At 35.5% G+C, this 15,495-nt stretch overlaps 1 protein-coding gene across 1 annotated transcript in view; it reads left to right on the forward strand.

Moving 5' to 3' along the window:
• AHI1 (Abelson helper integration site 1) overlaps positions 1-14,160 on the forward strand; it is a gene marked incomplete at its 3' end in the record, with an annotated part of 84,499 nt that extends 70,339 nt beyond the window's left edge. Inside the window, exons 24-25 of the mRNA XM_079532790.1 lie at positions 9,080-9,159; positions 13,938-14,160. Of these exons, the coding sequence (XP_079388916.1) occupies positions 9,080-9,159; positions 13,938-14,160 (303 nt within the window). The remainder of the gene's footprint in view (positions 1-9,079; positions 9,160-13,937) is intronic.
• Positions 14,161-15,495: the final 1,335 nt, after the last annotated feature.

Raw genomic sequence — 15,495 nt, forward strand, 5'->3', positions numbered from 1 at the left:
GCAACTTTTGTTTTTATATATGTGAATAGGGAGGTAGCATTCAATAAATTATTTAGTGCAGGTTACTCTCTTGGCAGTCTTATTGAAGCCAACCGTCTTGTAGAAGCCAGCTGCTTTAAATTGAATTACTGAGTGTTATGTTTCTAACTATACATTAAAAATGAAATTAATCACTACACCAAGTAGTAATAATTAATCTGAAGTATCTGTTACGACTTGGTAGCTGAAAAACTTCTAGCCAAACCATTGTCCCATAAAGGGAGGGGTGATTTACTTCCAGATATGTGATCTCCTCTAAATATGGAACAAATATAAGAAAAATAACTACATTACTGGAAAGCGTGAAGATTTCATTTAACTGTTATCTGCATTACCAGAGGCAAAGGTATTACAGGGGGAATATGTTGCTATACTCTGTTTCACACATAGCAGATTAGAAAAAAAATGGAGAAGAGCTGGCCTATATACTGTCATTAAAGACTTTATAATTTTTATCTTAATTTTTTTTTCTGTTTCAGTTTAATAGAAATCTAGTTGGTTTACTAGCTCAAAATAACTGTTAAGCACACTAACCAATGTTAATTGCTTACTAACCAGTGCTAACCAATGCTAACTAATGCAACCGGTATTTATTATTCAACTTTATGAGAAATAATGTTTCATTAGTCTTAGATTTTGTCAAATGTCTGTGGCTGACGTACTGTTCTAACAGTAGTTTTTATATTACTAGTAGCACTTGCAGTAGCGCTTAATTTTAGTAATTTTTCACTGAGATTTTCTTTACTGTGTTCTGTTCTGCTGGCACTTCAAATTAAATTGAAAAATTTTAATTTAATCATTAGTTTGAATTTTCTAGTAAAGCACATGTAATACATACATATATTCAAATGATATAATGCATAAGCTTGCAGTAGTAGTCCAGGCAGATGTGTTGGTTTTCATCTTGAGTAGCAGTGAACAGTGCCACAAAAGAGAAAAGTGCTAGAAAAAATGGAATAGGAGGATATACTTAGCAATATTAAACAGTGAGTAATGACGAAGAAAGTAAGTAAAATAATACATGGTGTAGAGAAGTGCACTGGATGCATCCTCCTTCCTCCTCCCTTTTGTTAAACAAGATCTGGGAGAGTTAAGCCATGATGGAATGAATGCAGTGTTGTAGAAGGAAATTTTTGTTTTTGTTTAGTTGATCTGGTGAACTAGCTCCTACAAGAAGCTATCAAAACTTAGACATTCACAGATACATATTTTTTTCATATCAAAGCTTAGGCTGAGATAATGACTAAAATTCCAGAAGCAACTAAATGGCTGACAAACACAAATCTAGTTGATTTTTTTTCCAAGTTACGTAAGTATTGAGTGTACTGACGTATACATTGTATAACTCACCAAAAAGATAGTGAGTTGGAGTTGCAGCAAATGAGTCAATTCTCTGTGGGAAGCATGAGATGACTCGAAGTATAATGGTTTTTAACAAGAGCTGCTGAGTGCTGCATAAAAGAAGCAAACTGTCAATGAGCTGTTTGTCATAGTGAAGTTCTGCAGAGCTTTGGCTTTCAGCAATACCAGATACTTCTCAGACAAAACTGCTAAGAGGACCACTGAGTGGGCTGATCAGTTATGGCAGTTCTTGTGTTGCAGCAGTGACACAGCAACTTTTCTTCCTATTCTTTTCATTTTTTTCATTAGTAGAGCTGAAAAGAAACACCAATTTATTCTACATGATAAATATGAAAAATCATTGTTTTGTAATAGCAAAAAAAAAAAAAAAAAAAAAAGCCTATTTTCTCTGGGAAAAAAAAAAAAAAGAATAATTAAGTTGTTGCTTAAGTTGTTACCACAGACTGGAAAATATAAGTAAATGTTTTCTGTTGAGCTTCTTTTTTGGCCACAAGCATGCTTTCCTATATACTTATATCCAGGTCTGATGTGCCTCTTGTTCTTCATGTATTTTTTGAGGAATGCTGAAATATTTAGTTCTGTTAAGACTGTAGAAATAAAAAGAACATCTAAAAGGTAAATAAAGAATACTTTAGTTCTAATCACTGAGAATACCAGATAGTCTTTTTAAAACTAGTTTTCCGACTGCAGGTATTATAAGCACATGTATCTAGTTAATCATCAGAATTTACAATGAGTGAATAAAAATCGTTAACATTAGAAGAGTATGCAATACTTAGGATCCAACATTAATCTTTGCAAATAGAGACCATTTTCTTGTAGTTCAAAGAGCTTTCAAAATTATTTCTACCATCAGCTTTGCATTCATGATATAATAATTTTATGCAAACCTTGTTTTCCTGCGTTATGAGTTACTTAACTCCTGAGCCACAAAATTAAGTCATAATCATCTTTAATTACAACATACATTTAAACTGCCAATAGAGATTTCGTGGAGTGAAGTTCTCACTATGCTGTTGAAGAATCCCAAGAAATGGAAACAGACCTGTCATCCGGCTGTTCCAATACATCTACTGTTTTCAGGTTCCTTAAGGTGAAAGCAGAAAAGGCAGGAGTTCAGATAGTGTTCAGTTAGAAATGAGAATTTGTGATTTTTTTCAAAACTTTAGCAAGTCTGAGATACTTCATTTTTTGACCAGAAATGTTCTACTGTCTAAAAATGTTGTGAATACCTTTTTTACCACGTATTCTTTAAACTGAATCCAAAAGGATTCTGAATGTTAAGTATTTCAGTTTGAGGTTATGTAGTAACAATAGAGAGGAGTGATTAAAAACAAATCAGTAATTAAAAATATCCATACAAACTGTAAGAAAATATTTTTTTCTAGTATATGTATCTTGGAAAAGTGAAGTCAAGGTATAAAATAATGTTTGTATGCATGAAAAGAGATGGTTTACTTCCTAGAACAACATTCTTATTGCATGGTTTGGATAATCTGACTAGAGATGATCAAAATTTGACTCCATGTATATTTAAACAAGGTTTGAGATTATCACTGTGTTCACATAAATAATTCACATTCTCACTCTTTTTTTTTCCCCAGAGCAGGTTATTAGACTTAGCCCCACATCTGTAGAAGTAACCTGCCAACCTATTGAGGCTTTTCCTCCGGGCTTAAGCTCGCTCAGTGTGGTTGGATGTTTTTGTGTATTCAAAATTTATTAATTTTATTTAAAAATTAAAAAGCATAGAAAGCTTACTCAACACTATTTCCAAAAATACTAGCTAGAGATTTTGCTAGTAGTTCAATCAAAACAACGCCATGTTATAGTTTGTTCTGCTTCTATATTCTTCTTTGTTTCTTTCTTCTAGTTACTGGGAAACACTTCAGTGACTGATTATCTGTTTGGACAAGGAGGAATAAGGAAAAACAGAACTTTGAATGGGGACTCATTTTAAAAATTGACATGATAAAACTTTCACAGTGAATAGAGCTGAAGACTTTCAACACAACACACAGAGGTGTGTTTATTTTGAAGGTCCAGAGAAGTTGCAGACCCACAAAAATGGGCTATTAAATTGGATTAAAATACTGAAACTAGTAACTGGTCTTCATCCTTGCCTCATATGATTACAGATCTCTTCTTCTCAAGTCATGGACACCTTCTGAGCTGAAAGCGTATTTTTGTAGAATCACTCTGCAAAGTTGCTATGTGTTCTTCCACAGCACTGTAAAATACATATATATTTGCAATATATTTTGCAAATCATCATCTTGGAATGGTAATTACTTTGATTTTTCCTGTAGAAATCTAAAGGAAATTTACTATGGTAGCATGTACTAGGAAAAGATTATTTCTCTTAAACATTATCTCACCTATTTCATCTTTTTAGTGCTATAGTTTCTTATTTTTAGATTCTCTGTTTTCCTGATAAAAGGGAGTTTGTTCTGTTCAAGTTGAATTCCTCTCTATTTAGTGTGCCTGGTCCTAATTCTAAAATACAGAGGTAGTAGTTCTTTCTTACTCAGGTCCCAAACCACCCCCATGGTTCCTATGAATTCCGTCTCATATATATTTGTGCCTCTGTTTATACTATTATTTAAGTTATAGAAATACTGTTATTTGGTTCGTAAGCAAGCTTATTTATTGGGAAAAGTAGATATCTCATGGTATCACATCCATAGTCATTTGCTGTAAGTGATTTCTGTCTGCTTAAAGATAGGAAGAATCAAACTGAGCTGAAACAGAATCGAAAATACTCCTGATGGACATTTATATTATTAAAATGGCTCTCGGGAGCAAGCTAAATTCTCTCTTCCCCATTGTTTTTCCTTGTGTCCCCATAGCCTCTTTCTGAATGGGATTGAACCATTTTTATGCAATTTAAGCAAATTTAAATGCAAAGCTTTAACCACAGATAAGTTCCCAGAGGCCAAGAATTCAAGACTGAAAACACCTGTTCTAAACCGTAGAGCTTCAGTCTGCTGGTCTCTCATAGCTGTAAGCAGGCCCAGGATTTTGCATTTTCAAAGACTAGATGAAGCAAAGCCTGTTACTCTAATATTCCTGCAGGGGAATTTCAAATACTTAGTTCAGGAGAAGAGATCAATTTAAATCAGTGTAACTCCACCAGCAAAGCCTCCTGTCAGTTTTTTACTTAATGGGGACATCTTTGGAGAGGTGCAGTATAGGAGGCAGGAAAATTAGGAGCGTGGTGTGGTGTCACAGCATTTCTCCTGAATTTGATTCACTAGAGCAGTTTTGACAGGGGACATCAACATAGTTCTGGGGATGTAAAGTATGTTGGTATAAATGTTGTCATCCACAGACTGTGTAATAGAAAATATAAAGTTAATTCTAAGAGAGTTTAGTGTTCTAAAGATTAGTGTCAAAAGACAAAGACATGTTTGTTTTTGCACTTTGTGATCCAATAAATCTTTTATTAGATTAGGTTCTGTAGAAATAGCTTCTCTGGGAGTGTTAGCTTGTACACAGGGGTCTATAGAGCAAGCACATTTACTTCCATCACTTCAGTCACCTAAATAGAGAAGGAAATAATTTCACATTGCCTGCACCATTCCATTCTGTCCATCTGCCTCTTAGTCTGTCAGAGACCTCTCCAGACCATTGGTTATAGGGACAACTCTCCTTAGCTTAGAGGAAAGCACTGACAAGGGCCTAGTCTTATGAGACATTGTCCTAGGTATTTCCTTTAGAAGCCTTCTGCTTCATGTTTTCCTATGAAGTGTGTTCTGATGCAACTGATTTGTTCTATGAGTAGCACAGGGAGCATTTAATGCCTGACTTTCTGCTGTGGATTCTGCAGCAGGGAGAAGGACTTGTGTAATTAATAAGTGATTGTGTATTTAGTTGTGGTTTTTTTTGTTCTTTTTTTTGTTTTTTTTTTTTAAGAATTGAGCCCAAATGAAGTACAAAGTATGCACATCTTCTAGAAAAGGAAAGTGAATACTTTATTGCAATATGTCTTTATGATAGTAAGCATACTAAAAGGACTTTCAGAATGAACTGATATTCTCCTGCCTTTCTGGCGCATTGCATATTTCAAAGAGTGGAGAAATAGAATATAGCAACAAAATGGAGCACCAGAGGTAGTACTCTACAAAATTTGTAATATTATGTCCAGTATTTGTTCTTTTGAACAGAGAAATTCAAGATATTCACATTAATTATCTGACACATTTTCTTTTGAGCAAACACAATCCTAGTAATTCTGCAATGTGGATGGTTTTAATAGCTAACACCATATCTGTAACTGTACTTAATAGTACAGTGTTGTCAGTACGCTGACTATAGTGGAGAGTTGTTCTGAGTTTCCTGTGAAATCTGCCCATACATTACAAGAGGTCAAGAGGTTTAGAAAGAGCAGATAAGCAGTTTCATCAGTCCCTCTGTGCTGTAGACTTCTGTTGCTGTTTACATGTACCCCTGGCGCACTGTCAGCATCTAAGTATTATCACAACGTCCTTAGCTACATACTTGCATGTCCCTCAATACTCCCTTGCCTCATTCACTGCACGGTTTTCATCCTCTTGTAGCACCATCTTCTCGCAGCTGCCCCCATCTCTCTTGTTCCTTCAGTATTGCTGCTGCTTGCATACATCACTGAGACAGGAAAAATAGGTCAAGGACTGGGCTAAGGGAGATAGGAAAGAAGAGACGATAGTGGCAGTGAGATGTGCTTCAAAAAGATCTTGTTTCACTGCGGTTCCTGCCTCATTACATGCTTGAAAGTTTGTAGGAATGAGGTAAGAAAGAAAGCTATCGTATTCAGACAGTACTCTGGAGAACTGGGAGTCTGTCCCTACATACCCTAGGAATTCTCATTAATTACTGTGCCAGCTGAACACAGCTATTCCAAGGTAGTCCAATTGCATGCTTTTCTTTCCTTGGTACCCATGCTGAAATGCTGTGCTTGAATATATAAAAGCCTACCTATGTAAAGAGTAGTTTTTAAACAGATCATAGGAACTTTCAGTTAGGCTGTTTAATTTAGTGGGTACTTTAACCTCATAACTGTAAACCAAGGATAATTTTCTGTGTTTTGGTACTGAAAAGTATTTTAAAATGTAAGATATTTCAGTCTTCTGTAGTGATATTTAAGGAAATGCTACTGGAATGGGCTTTGGAAAAATCCATACATAATTATATTATTAGTAAAATATAGAAGTTCAGTTATATTCACTCAAAGGATAGTAAAAAAAAAAAAAAAAAAAAAAAAAAAAAAGTTGAACATTGTTCACACAGGATTTTCAGGGAAAGATTTAGCTCTGACAGCAGGCAAAGGGAATGTGTGATTGTATTTGGCAAGGAGCTCAAAGTTACCAATGCTGTAGGAAGGATTTGTTATTTAAGAGTCATTTCCTTTTCAGCAGTCCCTTGTATGTTCATATCAGAGGCATTTCTTCCTTTTGAGTTTACTTTTATCATTGACGTAGTCTGAAGTTTATGGCTGTATTAACAAGGATTTTGTGTGTGAAATAGGTTTTTTCTCAGCCCAGTGCTACATTATGCTGATTTTTATGTAAACTAACCCAGAAAATTGTGTTGTTTCAGCAGACTATTTATAGTGACTAATGTTTGAACTTGGTTGTTGTGGGCAGCATGCATACATGAATTCAGTAACTCAGTGGGGTTTTGGTCCTGTTTCTTTTAAGTCATCGGTAAAATAATACCATATCACAAAATAATATCAGAGAGCTGGATGAAGAAAAAAAAGTTCAAATATCACTCGATTACTCGCATCAAATAGTTGTTTTGTTTTTGTTTTTGTTTTTTTCAATTAATTAAATTTTAAGAAAGTAATTGAACTCTTCATGGCCTGAAACTGAGGTTTGGAAAATGCGAATTCTGGTTCTAGTACAGTATTTGCATGTGAAGATAATTCTAATTCAGATTCACTTAATTAGAATAAAACCTGGACAATAGCACTTGACAGGGAAATGCTAAGTTTTATTCTTTAGAGCTTTGAAATCTGTGATGGATAAGTTTTGTGTTTGAAAACAGTATTTTCATTCTGTTTTAACATATTGATTTTTTAAAACATGCTGATTTTGTAAAAATTGCTTACTTTAATACACTTATTTTTTAAAAAAATTGCTGTGTAGCAATGTATTGTTTTCTGTTTCCATTCGATCTGGAGTTACTGTGGTATACCTTGCATATGAGGTCACACAAAATGAAATAAGTAGTTGGCAGACTAGACGGTCAAGAGCTATCTTTTTTCTTTTTTCCCCCCTCTTTGTTCCTTCCAGAAAATTCTTGTTGATTTTGTGTTGCTTTTTTAGATGTTGTATTGTTGTCTGGCACTTTAGAACTGTTGAAAGATGCTCACTCATTTTTAGCTGCACTTTCAGAGATGGTCGTGTCACTAACTGACTCTTTCCTGGAGCCATTCAGGCTGATACCAGAATATTAAGGATCTTATTTACAAGCAGATGAGTACTTCAGTGCTTAGCAGAACTGAGTGGGCAGATTTTTTTTAACACCATAGCTATTTGAGAAATTCGGAAACAATGTACTAGGTTTTGCTTTAGGCAGGCTATGAATCTGAAACTGAGCTAAAAAATTGTAATGATGGGCCAAGTTAGTTTCAAGACCAACTTTAAGACTTTACTCTGCAAAAGATCCTGCTTTTTGGAAAGTACCAGATCTAATCTCACCCTCTCTTCTATGCCTTGGGCTCTATACTATTCTGAAATAAACTTCCTGTCCAGTTTCCAAGATCTTCATAGGAACTACTCTCTCAGGGCCTGCCTGGTTGTTACTCCTGGTTTTCTCTCATGTATGCTGTACCAAACGGATGCTTACAGAACGTGGCAATCCCGTCAGCCTAAAGTACAGGTCCACATCCACAGCAGTCTTTCATCAATGAATTTGTGATATTAGATCTAAGCCTACAGTGTGCCTGGAGGTCATGGCTGGATGCGTAGTGCAGGCGATATTCCAAGAGAACAAATTTTGAGTGAGAACATCAAGCCTCTCAGTTGGATTGGGTTGTGTCCTCCATGAAAGTGAAAGTACATGGGTAGTTACCAGCTATTTGTGAACAGTTTGTGTGGAAGGTGGCAGAGAAAAAGATCTTTCTGTGAAAATGTTAAACTCAGGAAGAGCAGTCACCATGTCCTTTTGAGAATTCTTGCAGCAAGTGAGTAGCATAGAGAGCCACTAACTACCTTGCATTAGTAATGGGAGTGTTTACTTAAACTTTTCTAGTAAACTGAAGTTACCTAAAGGTTTGTTTTGTTTTTAAAAAGGCGGGTGTGTTGTTAAAAACATACAATGAGATGGCTTTATAGCATTCTATCTTTATCCCTGCAGTAGCAGAAATAACTGTAAGTCTTTACGGACTTGTATATATTGTAAACTTAAAAGCAGATTCTAAATTTCGGGTTTTTACATACTTGTAAACTGTCTTTTATTTGCAAGTCGCTTTCACTTTTTTTTAAGCAGGCTACTGTTTCCTTGTTTGTAACCACATAGTAGTTAACATTTTATGGCTGATAGACATTCTTTTTCAAATGAGGTATATTCTCTCCTTATTCAGGAAGCTGGTGGGTTTTCAATGCACATGTGTTGTCCCTGTTGTCTTTCTTCTTTTTACCTTCCTGCTTTTTTTTTTTTTTTTTTTTTTTTTTTTTTTTTTTTAATTTTACAGATGTCACCAGTCATCAGTAAGTCAGGGGACCTGAAGTGCATCTCAGAGCGTGACACAGATAGAGACTCACCTGCCACACAGTAAGCAAGAAATATTTTAAATAATTTGTAGTGTTACATCTGCTAGGAAACAGTGACAAATGTCTGCAGGGTTATTTTGTCTTAGCTAGCAAAACAAGAGAATGGCTCTAGGGTACTCGCTCAAAAAGAGTGCTTCATGCCTAAAATGTGAAGGAAATAACAGTTTATATATATACATATGCAGAAAACTATATACTGTTATGTATATGGTAATCGTAACTAAATGATAGAGCCTTGTCCTGTGGCATTCCTTACCTGTATGTTAGGCTTTATTTATACAAACGGAAGATTCTTTTTGCACTTTCTGAAAATTAATACAAAATGGAAAGGGTCACATTCTGAGAAGACATAATCTAATACTTAGATTATGTTGCTTGCATTTCCTAAAAATTTTGTGCATTTCTTGTGTGAAAGCTGTAAGAAGGTAAGATGTCAGCGTTTTGAACAAGAGCTTCCACAATGTTTTTAGCTATTGCAAGCATTTATACTTGGAAAAATACACCTAAACGTACTTGTACTTGTTGGGTTTGTCATTGCAGATATCTGCATCTAAGCAAAGTTACTTCACTGATTATTTTCCAGATTGGTTCACTCACCATTTTGTTCACCACAAAGAATACTTGCATATACAGTATAGACAGATATTTCTCTCTGATTTTAACTTTTAATTCCTAAATTTTTTTTTACGTCTCCACCAGTAGCTAGATTTGAAAATAAATTGTGAGCAGAAAGTTTAATACCCATCTTTGATGAGGAATGCATTGTAAAATTATAGAATTCAGGGTTGAATTTTGACCATAACTATTCTCATAGGACTTAAGGAAGGAAATGCCTTAAATGTGCAGTTACTGTGACAGTTGACACAGTCAGAAATCGGTATCAGAAATTTGATAAAACTGAACTGCATTAATGGAACTAGAGCAAACAATTCTTTTGAGTGCCTTTTCTCAAGTAACTATTGAAGACTAGGGCAACACAGATTTAAAATGTGAAATCACAATGATTTAATAAAATTCATGAATTTTGAGTCATGTCAAATGTTAAATATTAATTTTTATGAAAACTAAGTCAACCCTGAGAATAGATCACACAGCAATGTCATCTTGGAGACACAGAACCACCAAACTCCTCAGTTGCATTTCAGAACACTGAGACAAGACACATGCATGCCTGTGTCACTGGAACGTACACCCTTCTGAACTTTCAGGCGCTGAAGCAATCATGGAGATGAAGTCATGTTTCATGTCACTGCTGTCTGATTTTGCAGTATTGCAAGCCTTATTTGCAAGTTCTCAGGGTACTAAGCCATTTATACTTGATTGTTAGTGAGGCAGTGACAAATGCCATGAGATAGTATTTGATGTTATCCTTTATCAGGGGAAAGTTAACATGAAAAGGAAGAACTACAGTGCAGTAAGTAACACAGTGTTGTATTTTCCTTCCCTGTGACCAGAGATTCTAGACTTCATTATGTTATTGCTGCTTTGAAAGTACATACTTTGCGAGTTTTTCCATGAACTAGAATGTAACATACCAAGTTTTTCTTTCAGAAGTAACTGTAAGTTCTTGCCTTATTTTAAGAGCTGAAAGAGACAAGGATCTTCTTGCACCTTAAGTCACTTTGAAAAACTGTTTCATGTTTCTGCTTATACATTATTTATACTGTACACACTAGATATCAAAACATCTCTGAAACATGGCTGCATATTTTTCATTAAATATCTCACTTCTTTGTACCTAAAACCATGATGAAGAGGGATTAGAACAGAGCTGTAGTTTTTCCTGTACACTGCATTTGTTGTGATTTGAGGTACCCTAGAAAATGACATATATGCAAATGTTAAGATGGTAAAGGAAATGATGTTAAGATGGTAAATGGAAATGTTAACTGGTAAAGTTTGTTACTGTAGCATCTAAAAGTTATTTCAACATGACTTGAGATCCAGTTTAATCTCTACTTAAATATTTGCTCCATATAAAAGTTTCCATTCTCTTCATATTTTCTGAATAATATACTTAATATCACTGTCACATATGATTATATAATAGGAATTAAGTAGTAGCTAAATAATAGAATCGTAGAGTGGCTTTTATGGCCACTAAATCAGGCTGCCCTGGGCTCCATCCAGCATGGTGTTTAATGCTTCCAGGGATGGAACTTCACTCAGCCACCTGTTCTGGTGCCTTAACACCCTCTGAGTTAAGAATTTCCTTCTAGCATCTAACTTAAATCTTTCCTCTTTTAGTTTAAAACCATTCCCTCTTCTCCTAACCCTATCAGACTGTGTACAAGTGAGTCTCCCTCCTGTTTATGAGCACCCTGTAAGTACTGGAATGTCTCCCCGCAGCCTTCTCTTTTCTGTAGTGAGCAACCCCAGCTCATAGGAGAGGTCCTGCAGCCCTTTTATCATCTTTGTGGCACTCCTCTGGTCCATCTCCAACAGCTCTACATCTCATGCTGGGGGCTCCAGGCCTGAACATGGTACTACATGTGGGGCCTCACAGGGGCAGAATAGAGGAGGACAGTCACCTCTCCCTTGTCCTGCTGGCCACTCATTTTTTGATGCAACCCAATTTACAGTTTGCCTTCCAGGCTGAAAGTGCACACTGCTGGCTCATGTCCAGTTTTTCATCCACCAGAACCCCAAAGTCCTTGTTAGTAGATCTGCTCTCAATGAGCTCTTCTCTCAATCTGCGTATACACCCAGAATTTCCTCAATCCAAGTGCATCATCTTGCACTTGGCCTTGTACCTCATTAGGTTCATGTGAGTCCGCTTCTCAAGCTTGTCCAAGTCCCTTTGGGGACCGTCCCTTCCTTCTTTTTTGTCAACTTTACCACTCAGCTTGGTGCTGTGTGCAAACTTGCTGAGGCTGTACTCAATCCCACTGTCTAGGTCATTGATAAAATTTTGAAGAGCACCAGTCTCAGGATGGAGCCCTGGAATCAGTTGAGATGTGATAACTAGGTACACAATTTCTCTATGGAGAAATGAAATTTAGCACCTCCACAACTCACTAGACCTTTATTTGAACCTTCAGGTGAGGTTTGCCATTTTTCCTATTAAAATGGTATGGCCACAATACCTGCTGTAGAATGAACTGAATGGTAACATACCTTTCAGAATTTCCAAATGGAAGATAGTTTTGCAACAGTTTGTTGAAAACAAACTTTCTCCAAGGTGACAGGTGTTTTTTTTATCTTAGCCAAGCAGTTAACCTGTCTTCTGCAGTCTCTAGAGGAAGCAGAAAGCTCCATATAATAGATACCAAGTGAAATAGGGTTTTTATTGGAGTATCTCAAGCATTTGTTACATTATCACACCTGATGTGATTGTTCAAATAGTAAAAAGATGAAAACTACTTCTCAGAATTAGATTAGTTTTATGCTGAAAATCTGCAGGATAGCTTCATCATTTAAATATGCCATTTCTCTGTGCAGACTTTTATCTCATTATGTATATTCTCATTTTACAGTTCTCTTGTGCTACACAAAGTAGTGCTCTCTCCATAATCTTACAATGATTATACATCAGATCCAGCTGAACACTCAATTTGGTAGAAAATTTTGTTTAACGATTAATTATGATTTTGAATCCTGATTTTCTCAGGCAGCAATACTTCTCAATTTGTCCTAGGAATACTAATGCAGAGGGTCATAACATCCTGAATCTTTTCCCTTGGGATATTGTAGTATTAGAGCTGCAGCAATTTATGTGTTTGTGAACAAACAGTTTAGTTTTAAAAATATGTATCAACCTTATAGGTTGATACATATAATAATATATGTATTATATATATATATTATATATATATACATATATATAACCCCGAATTATATATATAATATAATAATTCCATTAGCAAGGTCAATACATGAATGTTTTAAAGTATAAAAAGTATTACATTAGTACAATATCACTAAGTGTAATGGCCTTGCAGCAGAGTTTTTGGGGAAATTAGAAACATCCGTTGCATTCTGTAGTCTTGGTTCTTCTGCTTAATTACATGCTTCAACAGCATCCAACCAAACACAAGCCAGTGTTAGTTTGTGCAATGTGCTGTACAGATTTTGGATGAAGACAGTAGCTGCCCCTTGTAGATTACAGTTAAACTATTATACAGTTAAAGTTACAACTTCTGCCTGGCATCATCTGCAAGACCAGTCTTATTCCCTTGTTCAGGCAGCTAACTGGGAAAAATAAATGAATTTGACTGATACCTTTGTCATTTTCTGAAGTCTAACAAGTAGGAATAGACATTTAACTGACTAATCTTATGAATGTATCTTAGTTCAGAAAAGTTAAAATAGGAAAGCTAATCTTTTGCACTTTACCTGACTGTCTCCCTTAAAATGTTTAATAGTAAACCATGAATTATCTTTAATTGTAATAATTTTGATGCATAAACTTAGAAAAAGAAAAAAATAAAAAGACTCTTGCAATGACTTCTGTGATAATGGAGATTGTAATTGGTATTTTTTGTTACATCTGTTGACTGTCTATCAAGACTTGCTGATTTTTAAGATCAGGATCAGTTCTTTTCAAGGCAGTGCTGTGACATGGTGAAAAGCATCGTAGTAAAGTGGTCACATATTTTGTCCTCGTGTTTTTTTCTGTCTTTGTTCTGCAGTGGAACAGTAGTTTTTGTAGCTGTTTCAGCATTGTACTCAAGGGGAACAGGCAGACAATTGCTCTAACACATCAGCTGTGTGTAGAAAAAGCTCTAAATTTGAGCTAACTTTGTTTCTTTTACTCTTTTTATATCCACTTTTCTCTAGAAGCGTAAAGAAAAAGAAGAAAAGGATACAGAAGAACGAGATAGAAAATCAGCCCTACTTAATGGGTCTCGATTCTCCTGTATCATCAGCTAACGGTGTTGAAAATGAACCTACAGACCATGGGGTGGAATTGAAGAGGAAGAAAAGGGTGGTGAGAGGCTCAAACTTAATCACAAGTGGAAAGACAAATACTGCTTTTGAGCCTGAATGCTATGATGTGTAGTCATCATTTAATTCCAGATACTGGTGTGACATGTAGTATACTCTTACATTTGAATGCTGCAACTGCAGCTTCACTTCTAGGATTGACAAGAAATCAACAACAACAAAGAAATTAATCAAATGCACAAAATGGTGCTGGTTGTGAGTTACCAGTGGTGTAAGCCTGTTCAGAACAATTTTGCTCAGGGTTCCTTGAAATTAACAGAACTTGAATGCTCAGCACCTCACTGTACTGATAAAATCTGAAATGCACTTTCATATTTCATGAGAACTCCACTGACAAATGTAGTGTTAACCATGTGATTGTATTCTAAGTCAGGCTGACCAGACATTTCTGCGGACTGCAGTTCAGTCTACTGCAAACAGAGAATAGAGTCGTAAGTGTGATCTAGAACAGAACAAGCCTTACCACAACTGAAGTCCTTGGATAAGCATTTTATGGTTTTGTTGTAAAATTGAGCAGGGTTTAGAATGGTGAAATTTCAAAGGAATGCTGTACCTGAAAAAACAAGCTTTTAAGAATTGTGTTCTCCTGATGGGAAATATTCACTGGGACCACATTTTGCAGCACTTAAGCGAATGGTTTAGTATCTATGCAACTGCTCTGACTTCATGGAACTACCCATGCTTACCAATACAAATAAGTGTTGCAAATTCCAGGCACTTATATTTTCAAATGAGGTTTTGTGCACATAGTAAAGGTGCATTGCAGTTTTGTCAGAGTTCCTGGCTGCTTTGGCAGAAGTCTTGCCAAATATACATTCTTCTGTCTGAATGAAATATTTTATTTTAAATTGTGTTGTTTGCTTTACTTTTTCAGTTGTATGTCATTAATCGTTTTTTTGGAGTTTTTTTTCTTGAGTATTATGTTGTACACTTTCACTAATATCTGCAATTCTAAATAATTTATGTTTTATATTAAATGAAACACTTTCTATCAGTTAGTGTTGATATTTTTTTCTGGCTGATGATGTCCATTTTATTTTTGCTCTGCTAGGAAATTCTTCCTCCTCCCTCTCTGAAGCAATAAATAACATAAAATTAGAAAGCCCTTATTTAGTAGACGAGGCACTTGATTCCATTAAAAAAAGAAGTGAGAAAAACAGTGCTGGGCAGTGATGTGTGAAATGCCCCCAGATGCAGAGCACTAGTTTCTATATATTTTAATATCTTCCCTGCACATATTTTATAGCCAGAAAAATCTGTGAACTTGTTTCTTTTCAGTGAAAAGGAGCAGAAAATTTTCTTTTTAGTCCCATTGGTAAAAGTAATTTGCTTACAATCCTAGCTACATGTCTAAGTGCATGTGTGTAGGAAGTTCTCCTCTAAATGGGGC

Source organism: Tetrao urogallus (genome assembly GCF_951394365.1).
Source record: "Tetrao urogallus genome assembly, chromosome: 2".
Lineage (NCBI taxonomy): Eukaryota > Metazoa > Chordata > Aves > Galliformes > Phasianidae > Tetrao > Tetrao urogallus.